Source organism: Mya arenaria, chromosome 1, assembly GCF_026914265.1.
Source record: "Mya arenaria isolate MELC-2E11 chromosome 1, ASM2691426v1".
Taxonomy (NCBI): Eukaryota; Metazoa; Mollusca; class Bivalvia; order Myida; family Myidae; genus Mya; species Mya arenaria.
Genome location: NC_069122.1, coordinates 17,224,532 through 17,243,806, shown reverse-complemented (window position 1 = coordinate 17,243,806; position 19,275 = coordinate 17,224,532). Strand labels below are relative to the sequence as shown.

General features: G+C 35.2%; 2 protein-coding genes across 3 annotated transcripts; both read right to left on the bottom strand.

Moving 5' to 3' along the window:
- Window positions 1-289: 289 nt before the first annotated feature.
- LOC128225202 (histidine-rich glycoprotein-like) lies at window positions 290-4,185 on the bottom strand. The gene is made up of 3 exons (XM_052935277.1): window positions 4,171-4,185; window positions 1,785-1,913; window positions 290-1,027 (listed from the first exon to the last, which is right to left on the bottom strand). Exons 1-3 carry the CDS (start codon window positions 4,183-4,185, stop codon window positions 290-292), a joined length of 882 nt encoding a protein of 293 aa, XP_052791237.1.
- Window positions 4,186-6,452: 2,267 nt separating this feature from the next.
- LOC128240912 (endoprotease aex-5-like) lies at window positions 6,453-17,314 on the bottom strand. Of its 2 annotated transcripts, XM_052957906.1 has the most exons (13): window positions 16,628-17,314; window positions 15,879-15,977; window positions 14,823-14,930; window positions 14,198-14,347; window positions 13,791-13,882; window positions 13,495-13,592; window positions 13,168-13,355; window positions 12,665-12,856; window positions 12,308-12,411; window positions 11,882-11,988; window positions 11,520-11,637; window positions 9,691-10,010; window positions 6,453-8,876 (listed from the first exon to the last, which is right to left on the bottom strand). In XM_052957906.1, exons 1-13 carry the CDS (start codon window positions 16,793-16,795, stop codon window positions 8,518-8,520), a joined length of 2,103 nt encoding a protein of 700 aa, XP_052813866.1. In that variant the 5' UTR covers window positions 16,796-17,314; the 3' UTR covers window positions 6,453-8,517. The 2 variants fall into 2 exon arrangements, with proteins under 2 accessions (XP_052813866.1, XP_052813874.1); XM_052957914.1 differs by lacking the exons at window positions 6,453-8,876; window positions 11,520-11,637 and having other exon boundaries at window positions 9,796-10,010.
- Window positions 17,315-19,275: the final 1,961 nt, after the last annotated feature.

Sequence of the window (19,275 nt, the reverse complement as noted above, 5' to 3'; positions counted from 1 at the left end):
GATAATGGTGAGTAATGTAGGATAATGGTGAGTAATGTATGATTATGGTGAGTAATGTAGGAAAATGGTGAATACTGTAGGATAATGGTGAGTGATGTAGGGTTATGGTGAGTAATGTAGGATTATGGTGAGTAATGTAGGATTATGGTGAGTAATGTAGGATAATGGTGAGTAATGTAGGATAATGGTGAGTAATGTAGGATTATGGTGAGTAATGTAGGATAATGGTGAGTAATGTTAGATTATTGTGAGTAATGTAGGATAATGATGAGTAATGTAGGATAACGGATTAATAGTGCAGGATAATGGTGAGTAATGTAGGATGATTGTGAACTATAGTGGAATGATAATAAATTATAGTGGGACGATGGTGAATTATAGTGGGATGATGATGAATTATAGTGGGATGATGATGAGTTATAGTGGGATGATGGTGAGTTATGGTGGGATGATGGTGAGTTATAGTGGGATGATGGTGAATTATAGTGAGATGATGATGATTTATAATGAGATGATGATGAGTTATGGTGGGGTGATGGTGAGTTATAGTGGGATGATGATGAATTATAGTGAGATGATGATGAGTTATGGTGGGATGATGGTGAATTATAGTGGGATGATGATGAATTATAGTGAGATGATGATGATTTATAGTGAGATGATGATGAGTTATGGTGGGATGATGGTGAATTATAGTGAGATGATGATTATTTATAGTGCGATGATGATGAGTTATGGTGGGATGATAGTGAATTATAGTGGGATGATGATGAATTATATTGAGATGATGATGATTTATAGTGAGATGATGATGAGTTATGGTGGGATGATGGTGAATTATAGTGGGATGATGATGAATTATAGTGAGATGATGGTGAATTATAGTGAGATGATGATGAGTTATGGTGGGATGATGGTGAATTATAGTGGGATGATGGTGAATTATAGTGGGATGATGATGAGTTATGGTGGGATGATGGTGAATTATAGTGAGATGATGATGAGTTATGGTGGGATGATGGTGAATTATAGTGGGATGATGGTGAATTAAAGTGGGGTGATGGTGAATTACAGTGGGATGATGGTGATTTATAGTGTGATGATGCGGAGTTATAGTGGGATGATAGTGAATTATAGTGGGATGATGATGAATTATAGTGAGATGATGGTGAATTATAGTGAGATGATGATGAGTTATGGTGGGATGATGGTGAATTATAGTGGGATGATGGTGAATTAAAGTGGGGTGATGGTGAATTACAGTGGGATGATGGTGATTTATAGTGTGATGATGCGGAGTTATAGTGGGATGATAGTGAATTATAGTGGGATCATGATGAATTCTAGTCGGATGATGGTGAACTACAGTGGGATGATGATCAGTTGATCTGGATAACAGTGCGTAATGTAGGATCATGGTTGACTATAGTGGGATGATGATAAATTATAGTGGGATGATGATAAATTATAGTGTTATGATGGTTAGTTATGGTGGGATGATGATGAGTTATAGTGGAATGATAGTGAATTATTGTGGGATGATGGTGAATTATAGTCGGATGATGGTGAACTACAGTGGGATGATGATCCGTATAGCTGGATGCTGGTGCGTAATGTAGCATAATGGTTGACAATAGTGGGATGATGAGGAATAATAGTGGGGTGATGGTGAATTATAGTGGGATGATGATGAGTACAGACGGATAAAGATGAGTAATGAAGGGTAATGGGTGAGTTAGGAAGGATAAAGGTGAGTAATGTAGGATAATGGTGGAATAATGTACGATAATAGTGGAGTAATGTAGGATAATGATGGAGTAATGTAGGATAATAGTGGAGTAATATAGGATAATGGTAGAGTAATGTAGAATTGTGGTAAGTGATGCAGGATAACGGTGGAGCAATGTTTGATACTGGTGAAGTAATGAAGGATAATGGTGGAGTTATATAGGATAACGGTTTAGTAGAGCAGGATAATGGAGAGTAATGTAGGACGATGGTGAACTCTAGTGGGATTATGATAAATATAGTAGGATAATTGTGGAGTGATGTAGGATAACGGTTTAGCACTGTAGGATAATAGTATGTATTGTATGATGGTGGTGGAGTAATGTAGGTCGGTGGTGAACTATAGTGGGACCATGGTGAGTAGAGTAGGATAATGGTTTAGTAGTGCATCATAATGGTGAAGTAATGTAGGATGATGGTGAAATATAGTGGGATGATGATCAGTATAGTAGAATAATCATTATGGTGAAATACTAATGGATAACGGTTTAGTAGTGTAGGATAATGGTGAGTATTATAGGACGGTGGTGAATTATAGTTGGTGATGATGAGAAGAGAAGGATAATGGTTGAGTAATGTAGGATAACGGTTTAGTAGTGCAGGATAATGGTGAGTAATATGTAGGTTGATTTTGAACTACAGTGGGATGATGATTAGTAGAGTAGGATAATGGTGCGTTTTGTAGGATAACGGTTTAGAAGAGTAGGATAATGGTGGAGTAATGTAGGATGATGGTGAATTATACTGGGGTGATAATCAGTAGAGTAGGATAATGATGGGGTTATGTAGGATGATGGTGAATTATGGTGGGGTGATAATCAGTAGAGTAGGATAATGGTGGAGTTATGTAGGATGATGGTGAATTATAGTGGAGTGATAATCAGTAGAGTAGGATAATGGTGGAGTTATGTAGGATGATGGTGAATTATACTGGGGTGATAATCAGTAGAGTAGGATAATGGTGGAGTTATGTAGGATGATGGTGAATTATAGTGGGATGATTAGAGCAGGATATTGGTGCCTAATGTATAATATTGGTGCGTAATGTAGGTTCACATTCTACTTTTCTTTGTCTCAATCAAATGCTATTCTTTACCATATGCGTATCATTACTGAAATGCACTTATTTGTTTAGTTATAGAACTGGAATATTATTTTATGCTTACCTTATTGATTCATGGTGAAATTGTTACTCCATTGTTTGTATATTTGTAATATTGCAATAATGGAGATCAGATTAGCCGGTTGCTTTTAGAAAATATCGCTGTTTTTTTATTAAATACATTAGCATTATTGTATTGTTACTGAATTGCATTAATTTTTATTATGCCCCATCCTCATCAGAGAAGAAGAGGTATATTGCTTTGTACATTTTTGTCGGTCTGTAGGACAGTCGGTAGGTCGGTCGGTCGGACATAATGTTAGAAAAACTTTCTTTCTGAATTATACATTATACAATGTCCATTATGTTATGTTTAGTACCTTTATCCACTTTGATTGATTGAATATTATCATGATGCAATTCTAGGACCTCAGATTAACGGGTTGGTTTGGTATATACAAGTCATGAGACGTGGGAATTAATATGATTTCACCTGATGTGGGCCGCGCGTCTGGCGATCGGGACTGGTTCACCCAACTATCCGCGTCTAACTCGAGACCCTTTTGATCGCTTATCGTAAAACTTTTGAATATGTGCATGGACAGAATATCTCTGCCAATATCGATTACCAGCAATTTCCCCTCTTAGTGTTATGTGCCTTAAATTGTTTTAATTTCGCAAACTTCGTGTTTATCGCTCTTTATAACTCTAGAAGCTTTTTAAGATCATCAAGAGGGGCGGGCAATACGTTTGGAGCAAGACAGATATTGGACTTGAGTGGTAGTCGCCCTTACAATAATTCATTAAATGTCAATACAAATAGATATGCGTTGTACACAGTTTTAAAGCTGAGAGGTAGTAACGCTTGCAAGAGATCATTCAGTGTTTATACATACATATAAATATTGTATGGCGAAATAAAGGCTTAAGAGGTAGTTTCCCTTGACATATATATACATTCGAAAATATACATTCTTTATGATGTTTAGAAGTCACCCTTGCCAACGAACGGAGGTCGTTTGTCAAAATGTTTGAATATTTCAAAATACATATGGTAAGATATGCACTTACCCCCCCCCCCCCCCCCCAACACTTTGACTATCATAACGGTTTCGTGTATATAATATACATATATTACGTCCATATATTGATTCTTTTTATAGTGTAATTGACATATATCAGATTAAGTACATGCTTATGTATGGTTTGTTGCTGTATACATTTCTAAAGTATTGTGAAACGGGAGCTAGTATTAAATTGTTATTTATAAGCTATTGTACCTCAGAATCACTCATATGAACATATATTTTAATACACATATGGTAAGATATGCACATAAAACATCCAAACACGTTGACTATCAAAACGGTATCGTGTAAAAGTGTCTGTTTTTTAAAACTTGAATAAGACAAAATAATTATATCATCAAGATGCAATATACGATTAATGTTCTATATGATTATCATTTTATTATCTTCTTTAAAACGTATTTCCTTGATTACTTCGTGGTATTTTTCATCGTTATTTCTTTTTTCCTAGATGCTTGTGGCTTTTATATATCTACATCGATTTTTGACGTCTAGATACTATTGCTTTCTCTATTATAGTAACATTCGCATATATCAGATAAAGTACATGTTGGTGTATGGTTTGTTGTTGTATACATTACTAAAATATTGTGTAACGGCAGCTATCATCATATTGCTATATACACGCACTGGTGTATAATTTAGACCGCTTATGTCATATAAAGGGTGAGTGCTTCTGTTCACAAAGGCGAAAAAAAGCTAAAGTTATTCGCTTAGTGAAATGAAACACATCACAAGCGCTTTAAAAATTGTGAATGGAAATGTAAAGTGTTCGATGTTGAATGACCTCAGCTAATGCCTCAGTCCATCATATGACCCTCTGTGGTGTGTAATTTTTCTTAAAGATATAAGTGATTGAGCCAAGCACGAGCAGAATCATTACTATCTAGCCTGTCTAATGCCAGCTGGCATTATACTGTTATATACTTGTAAGTGGGGCTATCACAAACATACTCATTTATTTTTATCTTGTGAAACGACAGCTGTCATTATTATGTTATATATTAGTGATTGTGCTATCACAATCAGAATAATTCATTTTTAGTTTGTGAACCGGCAGCTACCATTATTTTGTTATAAACTAATGATTGTATATATCATAAGCAGAATCAATTATATTCAGCTCGTCTGATTGTCGAAGACTGTTATTGTGAATAAATTGGTGTCCTCATCGTCTTCGTCGTAATCATTGTGCAAGGACAATAACCGTTGCATTAACGCAAAGACCGTGCGATATTTTCAATGAAAGACCACTACTCTAGCTCTAAAAATGGTCGTGTAATGTCGCTTGATTGACTGATAAACACAGATGAGCTTTTGAGTTTGCTCCGCAACGCTCTTGTCTACGATACATTATATTATTCATAGTTTTATAACACCTTTTCTTTAATATTTATTTATTTGACACCTGTTGATATAAAGAATTATTTTTATAAAAATATGCGCAAAATATTTATACATGTCATATAGTAATCTCTGAATCGATTTAATTGTACTGAATTAGGATAATCATTCCTGCGAACAGTTTTAAACTTAAAGACATGTTTATTATTTCCGTAAGAGACTACCATTTATTCTAAATTGGTATTTACAGCATTCTCAATTTACATTTGGTATGTTTTTTTTCTCACAAATATAATAAAACATTATATCAATTAAAATAAAAGGTTTAATTGCGATATATTCTTGTTTGTAACAACTAATACTAATACAGTTTAGGCATTCATGCTATAACTGTTAACATGTAAGGAAAGAAACGCGGCCTATGTTGAGCTCGAACGTTTTCTCAGCCCCAACTCCCTGGAATACGTTCCATAATGGCGAATAATGTCTCCCCTTCGAATGTTGGGAGACTGATTTCTTTTTTGCATGGTTGTCCATCCGCCAGTTTGTCTGTCTGTTCGAACAAGCATTTAAGGTAAAGGGGTTTTATTGGCATTAGGGTTAAAACTTTTTCGTGTAATTTTCTTTTTTGACAACTCATAAAACCCCCGCGTTTGGGTAATATTTGAAAGAAGAAAACGACTCATAAACGAGTTGTGCTTGAACGTCCACCTTTCACAATTTCTGGCACCATTCTTTAATACTAAACAAGCCAGGATAATTAAACTGCAAAATGTAAAGTTATGCACATTTGGTCTTCGGTGTTGCCTAACCCAGCAAGCATAACATTATTGCGTTTGTCTTTTGTTTTTAAAAACTAGCCTTAAAGATTATACAATTTTGTGTCGCGCATATCTCCAAAAAAATATTTGCCAGAGTCACAAAACCTGGTCACAGGAATGGTAAGCAGCATGTGCAATTTTGCACTTTAAGGGTTCCGTTTGTGGTGAAGTATACAAGAAGCACAGTTATTCGCATATATATCACGATGATTTTTTTGTTGTGCATACCTTATTGATATAATTTATTTCCACTGAAATAATATTTCGGGATATGTCTTTTCAGATATAGCATGCATTTGAAGACTAAAGCCACATGGTATTCTGTTTATAGATTACCTATATAAACACAAGGAACAAATGAACAGAGACAATACAAGTACCACTGTATTGGGTTAAAGTTTTATGGTTATTTTAGGTGGCTTTAAACACAAATAATAAACAACAAAAGTATATTTAAATAATATTTCATATGAAATACATTCAATCATGACGGGGAAGCAGGCATCAGTTTGAGGTATGGTGATTTTGAAGTGGGGATCTGAAATTATTTATCATTCGGATTTTGAAGGCCAGTTTGAGCATTTCCAGTCTCTTTAAACATTATTATATGTTTTACTGCTCAGTTTTGTCAATTTTTGACTGGCTGTATTTGAAACTGTGATGGACAAGGTAAGTTACCCTGGAATACAAAGACCTCAAATCTGGTGCCTGATGTGTTTTTACTTAACAATGATTTTACTCATTGAAAATCTAATTTAAAATTTAAAATCAATTGTAATGTCATGTAATAAAACAGGTATTGCATGTCCTGTCGGTTAACAGTTAAAACGTTTTGCTTTGTTAATTTGAGGTATTTTTTTGAGTTGCCATTCACTGACTTGAACCAAATAGCTTTGTCTATTGACCGAAAAACGTTTACTTTTGTAACAAGCATGAGCATGTAAATTTTATGTAAATAAAGCCTTTTTGAGTTATGAAGGTTTCAACTGTACAGAATATGGAAGTCAATTCTAGATATCATATTGAATAAATGTGACATATGTACATACATTTCAGTTATATTCAACCATTTTACAAGTTTGAAACTGCAGTGTGGTCCAATTGTTTTATTGTATTTATATTTGTATCAAATGTCAAATTTAACATTTGAATTACTCATACATCACAAATCTGGAACTGATCAGCAATTACCAATCAGTAAAACCATTTTCCTGGTAAAACATAGGCCATTGAATAAAATCAGCAATTCTAGAAATGCCTTGTCTCTTCTCTCCCTAAAAATGTTTGGACCGGAATATAGTGCAGACTATACACCGAGCGTAGAGTGTTTTGCGGAAACGAGGTTTACCGAGTTTCCGTAAAACACCCTGCGAGAGGGTCGAGATGAAACTATCTTACAGTCTCGGCCATGGAAGATACTTATAGTCTGCACTACATTCCGGTCCAAACATTTTTAGGCATTCTGCAATGTAGCGCAGACTATAAGTCATGGAAGATACTTATAGTCTGCACTACATTCCGGAATGTAGTGCAGACTATAAGTATCTTCCATGGCCATGGCTTCCACTATCTTACACGAGCGGCTATGGTAGATGCTTTTTCTCCCACCTCAGTTAAACAAAATTAAGTAAACATGTATTTTTTGCTGGAACTCTTTTGTGCTAACTGAAAATAATTGCGTATGGATATTCGATAGCACGTGGTTGTCATGGATATTCGCGCAGTGATCCAGTAAATGTTAATAGTCAAATCGGTGTTTTTAAATAGTTCTAAGGAAAATGAAGCATTATTTCTTGAATGGTGCGTGAAAACTGTTTTATGGTGACATTTGAAGCGAGAAATAATTAGCGTTCTAAATATTACCATAAGACAAGATTTCCTTCATGCTACTGACGACAGTCTTCAACAAGGAAGGTAATTATAATGTGGTGACCGTTAAAAAGGAGTTCCATACGGGCATTTTATCTTCGCCCGTGGGCAAGATAAGAATATCTAGCATCAGATGGTTAAATTATTGGATCTACTTGTCTGAGGTGGGAGAAACGCATTGCCATGTCTTCAATTGCTTAAGATTAATTTCATATAATGATGATTCAGTCCCATTATGCGATGTTGTACAGATCAATAGAATTCAAATTGAAACAAAACTGTTTCCACTTATATAATGCATTGTGCTGTGTTACAAAGCGTATATTCGTTCATACACATCTTTGATGTGTTATTGTGATTACACTATTTCGAGAGTAAAGACGTCAATACAAAGTAACAAAAGCAGAAATGTCTGGCGAGTTCAGGACACAAAAACATGGTTCATTTCATAATTTGAAATCAAAGACATGAAACATACAGTTTTAACCTATACGTAGTTGTACAGTTAAACTTTACTCGTTCCTCCATCGTCTGATTTCTTCCTAAATTGGGAAGTCATTAAGGCACGGTTAATAAACCCTAAACCAAGCACAAATACAATGCTAACCAGAACGAATACCACCACAAAGTGTGTCCCTGAAATAGAATCTCCATTGCTGGTAATAAGATTATTTGTGATTAAATTGTTATTGATTATGTTATTGTTTCCAACTGGCTTCCCATCCGTGGTATTCGAATGAAGTTTACTTTTATCAAGTGTGTCCCTATTATGATCTGTATCCATATAACAATGTTGTGGTATCTTACCAGTCTCTACTGTTCCATGTACTGTTATACGTGCGTTAGTGACATGACATACATCAGCTGAAAAAACCCAACATACATAGGTTATTTCTTAATGTGTATTTTAAACCCCTAGTAAATTTACATTTTACTGACCGTTCCAAGGCGGTACCTAACAATCCTTGATGAACATACCTTGTTTTTTTATATATAGTATGTATGCACTGTGCTGTTTGTGGAGTTTTGTGCTGTTCTTCCATGTTTCTTGTTTGAGATTTTTTGTTTTTGTGTTCTATGTCTTTGGCGTTTACTCAGTGCCATTAAAACGGGTTTACGTTAAACTTTTTGTTACTGAGCTTGTTTCTGTAGTTTTTGACATAAGTATTAGTCAACTATGTATTTGTTAACTTTCAAGGTGTACAAACTATAACTTGATATATCACGAATAAAACATTTGTAATTTGATCATATTTATACAACTGTGCCGTAAGTCCTGATACAAATAGTTCAGTCACCATTGATGCAATGTTCGACATTTTGGCTAAAATTGTTTGCTTGTATGGCATAGCAAAGCAATGTCTTCTTTTGAAAAAAACAAAACATTCAGCAGTGCCTGAAGCAGGAACAAATGCGCCGAGGTGGCACCAACGACGACGGTGGCAGTTAACTAGAGCGTTAGGAGGCGTAACAACAGCGATACTTTGGGCAACCTTGACGATGCAAGCGGTAACTATTTTTTTTTACATTTGTATATGCTTTGTTTTAACTTAAGCAGAAACACACCTACATATCTGTTTCTTTCTATATTCGGCGATAAACCTTTAAAAACTCGCCTTAACATATGAATATTAAACATAAAACTTATCAACAATTGAAACTCATCAAAACCATTTACCTGGAAAAGGATATGCCATTGAAAGATTGCAACCAATGTTAACATGCCAGCGACCTTGACTGTTCTCTCCCCAAAAGTGGTTGGACCGGAATGTAGTGCGTACACGCCTCGCTTTATCCCCATTTGCTAAAGGTCTCATTTCTACCAGAGTTGATTCAGTCCCACTAGGTGATTTCGCCCATAGTTTCATATAATGGTTTTCAGAATAAACGAACTCAATTTCAAACAGAACTTCTTCCATCTTTTCTATACATGCCACTGTGTCACAGAACGTGTTGTCGTACAATACTCGAACGTACCAATCCAGATCTCCGGTGTGACTGTTAAAGAAATAAATTGTGATCATATGAGATGAAGACACTGAAAGAACGTCTCAGAGGTAAAGGTGATTCGCATTATTCACCTAATTGAACTTATAAACCGGGTTTATGTTTAAACTCTTTGCTACTGAGCATGTTTCTGTAGCTTTTTGCATATATATTTATACTACGGTCACATATCAGCTAGGCCTCTTGCGATTGTTTCTAACTCGGCGGATTTCTACGATTTAGGAGCATCGGGGGTTTCGCTTTGGTTAGCGACATCTATGTGAAAGGTCACAGATTATGCGGGGGCAGCAAGGTGATCTTTCACGTTTTCCCGGCTTTCATCGCGAGGCACCTACATGTAAGCTCCAAGGGTATAACAGGATAATTACCCCTGCCATTTTACTAATATTTGATAATGAAGACTTAGGCAGTTGTAACTGTGCAGTGAAAGAAGTTGGTCACAAATGTTCGTCCTAAACTCGTATGGCATCCGTAAGAATGCTGAGGGTGCTCAAGAAGTACTCGGGCGTTGTCGTCTACAACATACCGCGCCTGCATCTAGTAAACATTCCATGATACATCTTAAACTTTTGACCAGGAAAAAACGTAATGGCACCCGTAATGTAAGAAGGCACTGGTGAGTTATCCGGTATCGTGGATATGTGACCGCGGTTTTAATATAATAACTGGAATCTTTAACCAGTTTTCCTACGTCAAACATTTTTTTAATAATAATACGTTTTTATTTAAGATAAACCTGCACAAGGCTGCACAAATTCATGATATTAATTACTTTGCAATACTAAATGTAGACTGTAGACATTTTATTGAATAAAGTGGAGAAACGCTGTATTTTGTTTGGTTGTATCACATTGATTGCAGATTATAATCCACATCACGAGATGTATGATTTTTCCAATAATATTTTCATAAACGTCTTTTAAGAACTACTCGGGATTCAATTTTAATAATATTTGTCACCAAAGATATAGTTAAAAATGAAGGACAGTTTGGTTAACATCCTCTTTTATAGAACATAATCATTACGCTCATGCCTTTTAAATCACAAAAGGAATTAGCAAAGAGCATGATAAGCCGAGGTTAGAACTGAACACATATTTAAACGTCCGGACTCTACGTTGTAGCTGCAGGGAACGTATTTTTTCCTATATTGAAATTATATATAATATCGCGTCGTTTAATAAAACAAATTATCAATAAGATAAAACTTGTTGATCCCCTTTGTCTTTTTATAAAACACAATCCAGTTTTATTTTATGATATAAGGGACGATGGTCCTGATTTCAACTAAATGCAATTAATTGTTATGCAAAGTCAAAATAATACAAATCGAAATATGTTTAGTTTAATTTGAGCATTTTACGATTAAATTTGAATTTAAAATACTAGTATATATTTTGCCGGTAATATAGACCTGGCGTCAAGACCCTTTGGATATATGTACCAGTTAATCTTTTTGTTGATTTTCTCATAAATTATTGACACAAATAGTTTACTCACTAATCGTTTTTCGAAAACGTAAGTATTCTTGTGCATAATGGTTTTAATTGTTTCCAATGTCTTCCCAGTAAAACCATTTTGGAGCAGTCAGGCAAGCCGAATCCCACTTTAGGATGATCTTACAAACATAATATTCGCATTGCATTAAACAGTACATATAAATACCATACTTATCGAAATATCTAAAAACTTTAATATAAACATACATTTTTTCATTACTGAAGACCCACAGAGTTTCGATAAATAATTTCAATTAATTTATGTAGTTAAATATAAAAAATAGGGAGTAAATCAACGTAGCGATTTCATTTAAAATGATATCCTAACATTAACAATGTAGTTATAATTTGCAAAAGACTTACCATATTTTCCAGCTGTGTTAGGCATAAATTCAGGTGTTGCTTCTATCCCTAGATGGCTGCTCGATTTAATTAATATATGCTTCACGTCTCTGGCTGATAAACCAGGGCTAAAAAACCACAAACTGTTTTAAAACAATATAATAAAAGAATAAATAAGGAAAACGTACAAAAGCGAACATCTACCTATATTTATTTCAATGGCGTTCTTTTATAGGTGATGGTACAGTAAGCGTGATGTAGTTTGGTGAAATGGGTGAAGTCAGGGTACCCAGAGAAACTTAAGTGTTCGGTGTGGTGTGTGACCACCGTCCAAGTTCGACCGCCGATCAAACAGACATACGGCCAGGCCGAAACCCGAGCCCGGTTTCTCTTAATAAAAGGGAAAGCATCACACACTACGCAAAGCGTACACTTATAATATCTTACTTTGCCTCCAACAGAAGAGCAATCATTCCAGAAACAATCGCCGTTGCTGCAGATTCACCGCCGAAGCTTGTGTCACACATTTTCTCGTCTTGTCCAACTGTTATCTAAAGAATAGTAAAATAACATTGCAAATAAACGTCATTTAGATCATTACAATCACACTTATTCCTTTCATATACGTGTTATTGGTGTAGCGAGATGTCGATCTATGGTATTGGTGTTGTTCTTCAAAGGATTAACCTGAGAATGTTTTCGAAAGGTTTATAGATATGTGTCTTGCATGAAAAACAGCCTACAGATTTAATACCGACCTCTATCGTATTTACGATATAATTTGGTCTTAATATACCAACATACCATTCCTTTATCATTTCGTTTTCTACCATTGCAAAACACAGACACGAGTGTCGCAGCATTGACTGCGCTTACATAAGCGACGGTACCATTGACACCTAAACAGGCAACGGTAATGCTTCCAATATAATTGGCAAAACCAGATCCTGGATATCCAGCGGGAAAAACGTAGACCGTACCAAGACCGTGCCGACCCTAAAATGAAACATTTTAATTCTTGAATAATCTTCATTAATGCGAAAAACTGTTTTCATAATCATATCTAAAAAGCGCCCAGAGTTATTTGAATCATGAATCAGGTATATTGTATTTGCTTCTAACTTTCTCACATTATTGTTGGCATTCTATTTCTGATCACCAGTTTGGTCGAGGACAAAACATCTTAATCGTATAACCATATAATACTGTTCAGCGACAAATATGAAGATTATACCCTAAGGCACGAATATGAAAACTGAAAGGTTAAGAATAAAACACAGCAGGACATTCCAAATCATAATCAATACTTCTCTAATTCCTTCAGCTAAAACCTCTTCTTCATAGAAGTCTGATTTCCTAAGCGCTCTTGGTGTAGCCCAACTATTTGAAAATATCGGAATAGCATCACGTCTGAAAGCTAACGCCCTTGAAAAAATAGCAGAGTCTATGCCTTTATCCATCCATGTTCTTTCTCCGATCTTTGAAATTTGCAAATCTGAAAAGGGTTTGTTTGATCACATTTTGCATCAAACTCAGCTTTTGTGTGTTATAGATGTTTTCTGGTAGTAGATACAAAAACTTATATTTTTAATCGGTTTTAAAAATATTATAAATGATTGAAATAAATCAATTACCTGCCACTTTTGCTCCGTGTGCAACACCTATTCCACAAGGAACACATGTATCACCCGTCTTTGGGCGAGCGATGAGTCCGGCACACGCCATCGCATGACTTTCAAAGAAATGAGGAAATAACACTGGTCAGGTAACTATTGAATTATACAATCATTTGAGCGATTCTTCCGTTGCTTTACTGACTGAACAATTAAGGGTATCAATAGTTTAATGAAAGGTGTTATTATAAATAGATTTTCTGACGCCATCGACACTACTAATATTACTCATTTAGAAGACAACGTTCAGTACTCACCCTGTTTTTGATGAACTTTCTTTTATATCCGATAAAATGGTAGGACTTGTTTGTTGGATGTTATCCACAAAGTTGTAGGACAAATCAAAATTCTACAATTTGTTAAACTCGTATATGAAATAAAAATGTGTTTGGTACATATATTTTTATTTCTTTTTCGTTAAACCAAATGCACTGATGCGCAACAGCACGTCTAGTTATTGAGGCAGACAGAGCCTAGACGAGAGCGATATATCGACGAAACAAAATGTATCAAACGTTCTTTCAACTATGTTTATTTATCACCAATGGACTGATATGTATCAATATCCTCACTCTTCACGTTCAGCTCGTTCAATTCAGAGAGAACTGCGCAACCTAGTAGCAACTATATCACAAAAAAATGCAAAAACATTTGAAATACTTAAAATGTTTTCTCGAATAAAAGTGTTGTTCGCATTGATGCCAACGTCTGTAACTCCCACAACAATTTCACGTCCACTGACATTATGTTCAATCCATGAGTCGTCAATTCCAAGCGCTGGGTCAAAATAGGGTGAACAAAGGCGCATGATATTCTGAAGCAAAAACAGGGAAATATATGGAATCAATGAACACCCAAGTATGTTTCATTATTTGGAGGTATCACTTACACAAAAAACGTATCATAAACGTATCATAAATAAACCGTTCAAAATTATCAAAAACAATACAACAACACTTTATTGACTGAGTGTGTCGATTACAATTGTCCGTGTATAAGCCTTCAACATATAAAGTATTTAACATCGATGCGCACATGAACTCGTTAACCACATTAGGATATTATTTTCGGAAATGTTTGCCTTTATTTAGACCGCTTAATGACTGCAGTATTCGTCGAGTATCTGTATCTTATATCTAAAACCACAGTTCATTTGAATCACAGCGGTACACACCAACATTAATGTTCGGTAAAAAGCCGCTTTGGTGAAATTCATTATGTACAGACGGAAAACTAAAACAAATATAACCTACTACTATTAAAATCAGCTTTGTGTATAAGATACGTACAGGTGCATTCCATTGTTCAGTCCGGTGTATTTCGCTGCCATTTGCAGCAGATCGTGGTTTGAGAGGCGATTCTGGATACAATTTGTAGCTTTGAACAAGCTTTTCTATCTAAGTGGTTGCAAAAGTAAATCAAACAAATTAGTTTAGACCTATTTAAAATGTTAATAGCTAAAGTTTGTTTATTGTCGCACAGAACCACACCACCGCAAAACTGCAGAGATGGCTTAAATACATTTACTCGTGACGAAAGCATTTGAAATAAGTAATCCCTGTATCAAAGTGTTACTCCAGCACAAGTATTAATATGGCATGACTGCTTTATTGCGCCTTGGCTGCACTATTTTTGAAACAATTTCGTAAATTTGGTGATATTTAGCATAAAGACTAATTGTCATAGCTGCGTTAATTGTACTTTATGCATCGACTCAAGTAACTGTTTACTTATTATCAAGGCCAAAGCATTTTTTTGAGCTAAACGTCATTTTAGTCCAAGTAAATAATCATTTTTAATTATATTCTTTCAGAAAAAAATATTACTAATGCGTACAATACCAGGATCATTTGATAAATAACAATTGTACACATGCGTACAGACAAGGAACTGGCGAAATAAATACAATAACACACATATTAGAACCAACCAGGATCTGGCGCGATATAACAATATTACACATGAGTATAAACCAGAATCTGGCGAAAAATACAATACCACAAACGTGTACAAAGCAGGATTGAGCGGTAAATAAGTACGTATACAATGGTAGATGAAAATGTACATTATTACTTTAAGCTTTTTATTACTAAAGGCTTATTTCGATCCTCAGGGAAAAAGGGGACAGTAAAGAATAATATGTTGGATAACGTTATAAGAAAATTGAATCTTCTTTATTTTTTAGAAAACCAGCTCGAGAAGCGAAACTAAAAAGAAACAAAAACAGCTCCATTTATATATTTTTAATATCGATCCTGATTGAAAAACAACAACGTTTTATGTTACACATACGTAATCATTCGCATTTTATAAACTTTAAGCTGAAGTAAAATAAAAGTAAATACGTGTGTGTTTGAACGTTTAAGTGTTGCTAGTTCCAACGACGACAGTCGATGATTCTGTATCTCTGTGTCCTTCACAAAGATAAACAGTTGGTCATTTATCTGAAAATAACAAAGAAGTAAATAGGTAAATTCGTTCTACTTACCTTCATAAATGTAGGAAGTGGTGCATTTAAATATTCATGTGTATTATTAATTTATATTTGGCATTCACAAATGAAATATGATGAAGAGAAATGTTCGCATTTGTGACAAAGTAAATACCAGGGCACTTATAATAATTGATATACACATATATGTAAGTAGCAAGTCATCGAATGAAATGTAATATTCAAGGATTGGTAACGATCACCTTTGGTTATTTTAGTTTCAAAATATATTACTACTTTATAAATACCCACAGGTACTGTGAAGGTAATAAATAATTTTAGACAAACATTGCTACAAAAAAAACATCACAATAAAGTTTCAAATTATTCATTTCTTATAATCGTGAGTCAGATATAAATGTTACTGAAAACATAGCTAAACATTGAAGGTGTATACGTCTTGCATTAGTCACTCTTGGGTTAGAGCCTTTGGCATTTTTAAGTTGTAAACATAGTTTAGGTGATTTTATCTGAAAAATATATCGGAACAATATAAGTGTGAGGCCTTTTTAAGAGCACGTCTGTAGTAGCTTTAGGAGACCTGTAACACATATTGGGTAGTTTACAATGCATAATGAACTACATGTATAACGGAAAGCTTACCTTACTATCAAATACGAACAAATCCTTTCCCAACGATCGTTTTATACCATATAAATACATTTCTTTCGATCGAATAACAATCCGGATCGTGTCATATTCAGTGTCTTGCTTTGTAACGACAACGAGAAACAAAATTGTAAAAAATAGAATGTTAATCATCCTCGCCATTTTCGCATGTCCACAATGTGCGGGGTATCATTTAATGCCTCACCGCTATTTGTTTTAACTATTTATACAAACTATAATATACCTGAGCTTACACCTATCGTATCCACTGACACAAATGCAATTTAAAGCATGTTTCTATATCTAACTCATGTTATTGCGTTTCAATCCTTTTTCATGAAATTCATTGACACGATTATGATATGTTTTGAATGAAGAATATGATAATTAGTTTGAGTAAGGAAGTATATGTCTGAAACCAAAACTCCAATGTAAAATGAGACACGCAAGTCAGGAAGTAAAAGCCTTACTGGTTGAGTTTGTAAATCCGAACAGTTTTGACAGTTTTTTAACAATATATTTGCGAGTTTTGGTTCAAGTAACTTCAAACTTGGCATAAATAATGTTTGGTTCAAACCTCAGCCTCTGCTGAAGTACACATTTACAAAATATTTTAATTCATAAACACAAAACGTTAATTTCAAGCACAGTAAATCACCATTCACTCGGTGAAATGAAGTATGTAAATCCCGATCGCTTATATTTTATCTATAAATAGATTGCGATTCCGTCATAGTTTGTTTTCATTTCTAATCAAACACACAATGAAAATGGGAATCAACTCGAACAGAATCTAATCTTAGGGAATTTGAGTTGTGCCCCTTGCTTCGAAAATCTAAGGACATTCCTTAATACCCATGATATTGATTACAGCGCGATTTAAAATCTGACGTCATTTCCCCTCGTGCTTCATATTTACATTTCACCTGCTTAGGAGTTTGACAGGGATTTATAAGAAAAATACTCATCTAAACTTGACGAAAATTCGCATTCGTTGCTAAGGCAAGCGTCTGTATCAATCTATATCATCGAATTATTGATCGAGGTAAACAAACGCGTGATTTAACAGGTGTTCGGTATTTATAAACTGTTCGGATTTACAAACTCAACCAGTATTGTCTATAAGTAGATAGTAGAAGGTAATAAAAGACACACCAAGTATGAAACTTCCTTTCTTCATTCAATTGGGGGTAAAAAGTTTTTACAAAGTCGAAGTTTTTAATTGTAGTAACAATAAGAGGGTGTTCTCGTACCCTTCACGGGAAGAGAAATAACGTGGATTCCCCCCACCCCAGCTTCAGTACTGTTTTTTTTCCTGCGGGATAAAATTCCCAGATTTTACCGATAATGCACAATCCATAAAATACGCCCACTTAATTCTGAGCTGAGCTATTATATAAATGTAATGATGTTATTTATCACTTGACTATGTATTTTGAAATACATTTCTTTCATTTAAAGATAGAATTTTAATGGGTTTTTTTACGGGAGAAAACCTCAGCAAAAAACTGTTTTGACAATTTATGTTATAATGAAAATATCAATGCTGTTCGACGACGAGTGTCTACACGGGAAGTGACCGAGGAATGTGACATTGGGGTAGCAACAGCTTATGAGTTAATTACTGAAGAGTTTAAAATGACAAAGGTGTGCGCACGTTGGATACCAAGGCTGTTGGATGACAATCAGATGAAGGATAGGGTGAATAAATCATTGAACTTTTTGAGGTCCTATCGACGTGAAAGGGACAGATTTCTTCAAAAAATAATCATAACGGATGAAACGTGGTTTCATCTGTTCCACCCAGAGACTAAACAGCAAAGTATGGTCTGGAAAACATCGTCTTCACCACCACCAAAGAAGGGCCGGGTGTCGGAATCGAAAGGAAAATACATGTTCATCGTATTTATGGACGCCAACGGTGTAATCATGACACATGCGGTCCCTGCGGGAGTTACCGGAAATGCAGCGTATTATTCAAAGGTAAACATTTTTATAAACATATTCATCAACGAAATTACACATTTATATAATCATGCTATGAATCAAATATAGAGAACTGATGCATAAATTCAATCATAACAGCAGTTAAACGGTGTAACCGCACAATGCATTATTTTTCAAATAGTCAACTTGGTATTTAATTTTGTGTTATTTATTGAACAGGTCGTGAGGCGGGATATGGTCCAAGCACTGCGCAAGAAGAGGCCCGGCATGGAAGAGGACATAGAAAATGTTCTCTTACACCAGGACAATGCCCAGCGCACAGGGCCCGGTACACAGAGTTGGAGTTGGATGTTCTCGGGATCGGCAAGTTGGAGCAAGCCCCCATTACATACACCCCAGACATTGCGCCACTTGATTTTGCGCTTTTCCCGGCCGTCAAAGCCCAGCTACGCTGAATCCGATTCGACGATCTGGAGAGTCTACGTCGTCACGTACAGACAATAATGTCTTCATTTGATAAACAATGGTTTCAAACTGTTTACACATCATGGGTCAGGAGACATGGACGTTGCGATGTGCTTGCTGGCCGCTATTTCGAGAAAGAGTAAACTGAATTGACGTTGACGTTATAAATTTCAACGTCGGGTTGCTCCGCCAAATCGTTGGTACATGTTCTAAATTTATTGTAACTTTTT